The sequence below is a fragment of the Entamoeba histolytica genome, genomic scaffold, assembly GCF_000208925.1.
Source record: "Entamoeba histolytica HM-1:IMSS scf_1104750516769 genomic scaffold, whole genome shotgun sequence".
Classification (NCBI taxonomy): domain Eukaryota; phylum Evosea; order Mastigamoebida; family Endamoebidae; genus Entamoeba; species Entamoeba histolytica.
The window spans coordinates 1-2,487 of record NW_001915674.1 but is presented as its reverse complement, the minus strand read 5'-3'; the positions used below and the strand labels follow the sequence as shown (position 1 = coordinate 2,487).

Below are 2,487 nucleotides of genomic sequence, written 5' to 3'. Positions count from 1 at the left end.
AATAAAATTTGCATCCTTTATTTTTTTCTTTCTATTCTTCTTTTATCATCTCTTTTGTTTTATTACACTTTATCTTCTTTTTTATCTTCTCTACTTTCTACTTTTATTCTTTCTTCATCATATTCTACTTTTTACTTTCTTTTTATTCTTTTATATCTTTCTTTATCTTCATTTCCAATTATTTGCTTTTTTCGTTGCTGTTATGAGTCAATGTCAATTATAATATAATTATCAAAACTCACACTGTTTAATATCATTTTGTAATTATATTGAATACAAATTAATATTTATGTTGATGAAATATGTTTCATTGAGTGTAATGATAAAAAATCAATAGAAATTTATCTGAATATAGAATTATAAAATAATGAATAACATTATCATCATAAATTATGATGATAAAATGTATTTGTGATGTTAGTATTTTATTTATTACAAATTTGTAATACATGGTATAATATTTGATTATTCATTTCTCTCTCAATATTATAATTTATCATTATAATCCAGTCCAATTGAACTGTATTAACATAATTGATTATATCTATGATGTAGTATTAAATGAAATCAATTAATAAACTATTAATAAATAAATTAATCGTTGTTTTGATAATAACCACAAGGTAGTAATTAAAATGAATAATTTTGAATGAAAAATTGATATTTCAATATTTAATATATTTTTATCATATTATCAATTTTAATAATCATTATATCACACATATTCTGTTTATTCACTTGATTTAGTATTATTTATTCAATTGATAATCAGAATGAATAATACGAATTTAATTAATAAAATACAATTTTATCATTTATCATTTCAAAATGTAGATAATTCTGATTGTGAAATAAACCAAATACGTTTGAATATCAATAAATTATGTATAATTTAATTGATACAATTATCAAATCATTTGACAATTCTTATTTCAATAAACAATAAACAATAAGAAAAACAATAAGAAGTAGTAATTAGTCACATGAAAAATAACATAAAAACAACATATTCAAATATTAATCATCAATCAATTTATTCATCTTTTAACAACATGTATTTTGTATTGTCAAAATATATAACCAAAAATATATTAAAGCAAATGTTGGTTTAGAATATACAACAAGAATAAACAATGAAAATAAATGATGTAGTACCATCTCATACATTCATCAATTAACACTACCTAAACAACAAAAAGAAATAAATCACATAAATGAAATAGAATAAATGAAAGTCTGGTTGTTTAATAAACAACTTTTAATACACAACATCAAATAAAAATACAACCCACCATAAAAATTTAGAATAAGAAAAATAAGTTAAATTATTTCTTTGGAAGAGCACCAGCAGCTTGAGAGTGATAAGCCTGAGGTGGGTATTGAGGATAACCTTGTTGTGGTGGATATTGACCTGGTTGTTGAGGATAACCTTGTGGTGGATATTGGGGATAACCTTGTGGTGGATATTGGGGATAACCTTGTGGTGGATATTGGGGATAACCTTGTGGTGGGTATTGAGGATAACTTTGTTGTGGTGGATATTGACCTGGTTGTTGAGGATAACCTTGTGGTGGTGGGTATTGATATTGTTGAGGATAAGGATATGGTTGTTGTTGAGGATAACCTTGGAATTGAGTAGAAGGAACAGGTAAACCAAGGAGTCTTTTATAAGTAAGACTTAAAGTTTTAACACGTTTAACTTCAATACAGAGAGAACATTTTTTATCAATTTGAAGTTTAAATTTTTTCCATTGATTATTAAATAATGGGTCAATTTTCCATTTAGCATCACCTAAATGATCATCAGAAGTGAGAGTGTCTTTATCGAACAAATGGAAAATAATTTCTTCACTAAGAGTACCTTTAATTATAAAGCATTATTCCAATCAGGATTAACAGAAGGAGCAAAAACATAAGTCTTCTTTTCTTTTGATTTAGAAGTTTTAAATTTAACATAAGCATCACTAGTTCCACCAATATCACCAGCTTTAATTTTTTCTGCTTTATCAAAATAAAGATAAAATTTCATTTCATTTTCATTAATAAAATCATTATCTTGAGGAATAAATTGAGGAAAAACATTATGATAAACACTTCTAATACATTGAATTTTACAATCAAATGTACTTCCTTTTTTTCCTGGTAAATGTTCTTCAGATTTTTCACCTTCTTTAAAGTCAGGAATAGTAATAGATGATTTATCAATTGTAGTATTAGATAATAATCCTGGTTCTTCTACTTTAAATTCAATTTTATCTCCTGGTTTACATTTAATAATAAAAGTTTCTGATATTTTTGTAGATTTATTAAATGTAAATACATTTGATATTTGTTCTTTTTGATTTGGTGGTTTAATTATAATTTTACCTACTTGTGGATTCCCATTACATCTTCCTAAATGTGTTAATCTATTAAATTCCATTCTAATAACCATATCTGCTAATGGACTAAATGGATGCATTGTTGATCCATTTATTCCTTTTTTAC

General features: G+C 24.4%; 1 protein-coding gene across 1 annotated transcript; it reads right to left on the bottom strand.

Moving 5' to 3' along the window:
* Positions 1 to 1,325: 1,325 nt before the first annotated feature.
* EHI_033450 (uncharacterized protein) lies at positions 1,326 to 2,461 on the bottom strand (the record flags this gene model as incomplete). The annotated part of the gene is made up of 2 exons (XM_001914464.1): positions 1,326 to 1,861; positions 1,966 to 2,461. The coding sequence occupies 2 exons, from the start codon at positions 2,459 to 2,461 to the stop codon at positions 1,326 to 1,328; spliced, it is 1,032 nt and encodes a 343-aa protein (XP_001914499.1).
* Positions 2,462 to 2,487: the final 26 nt, after the last annotated feature.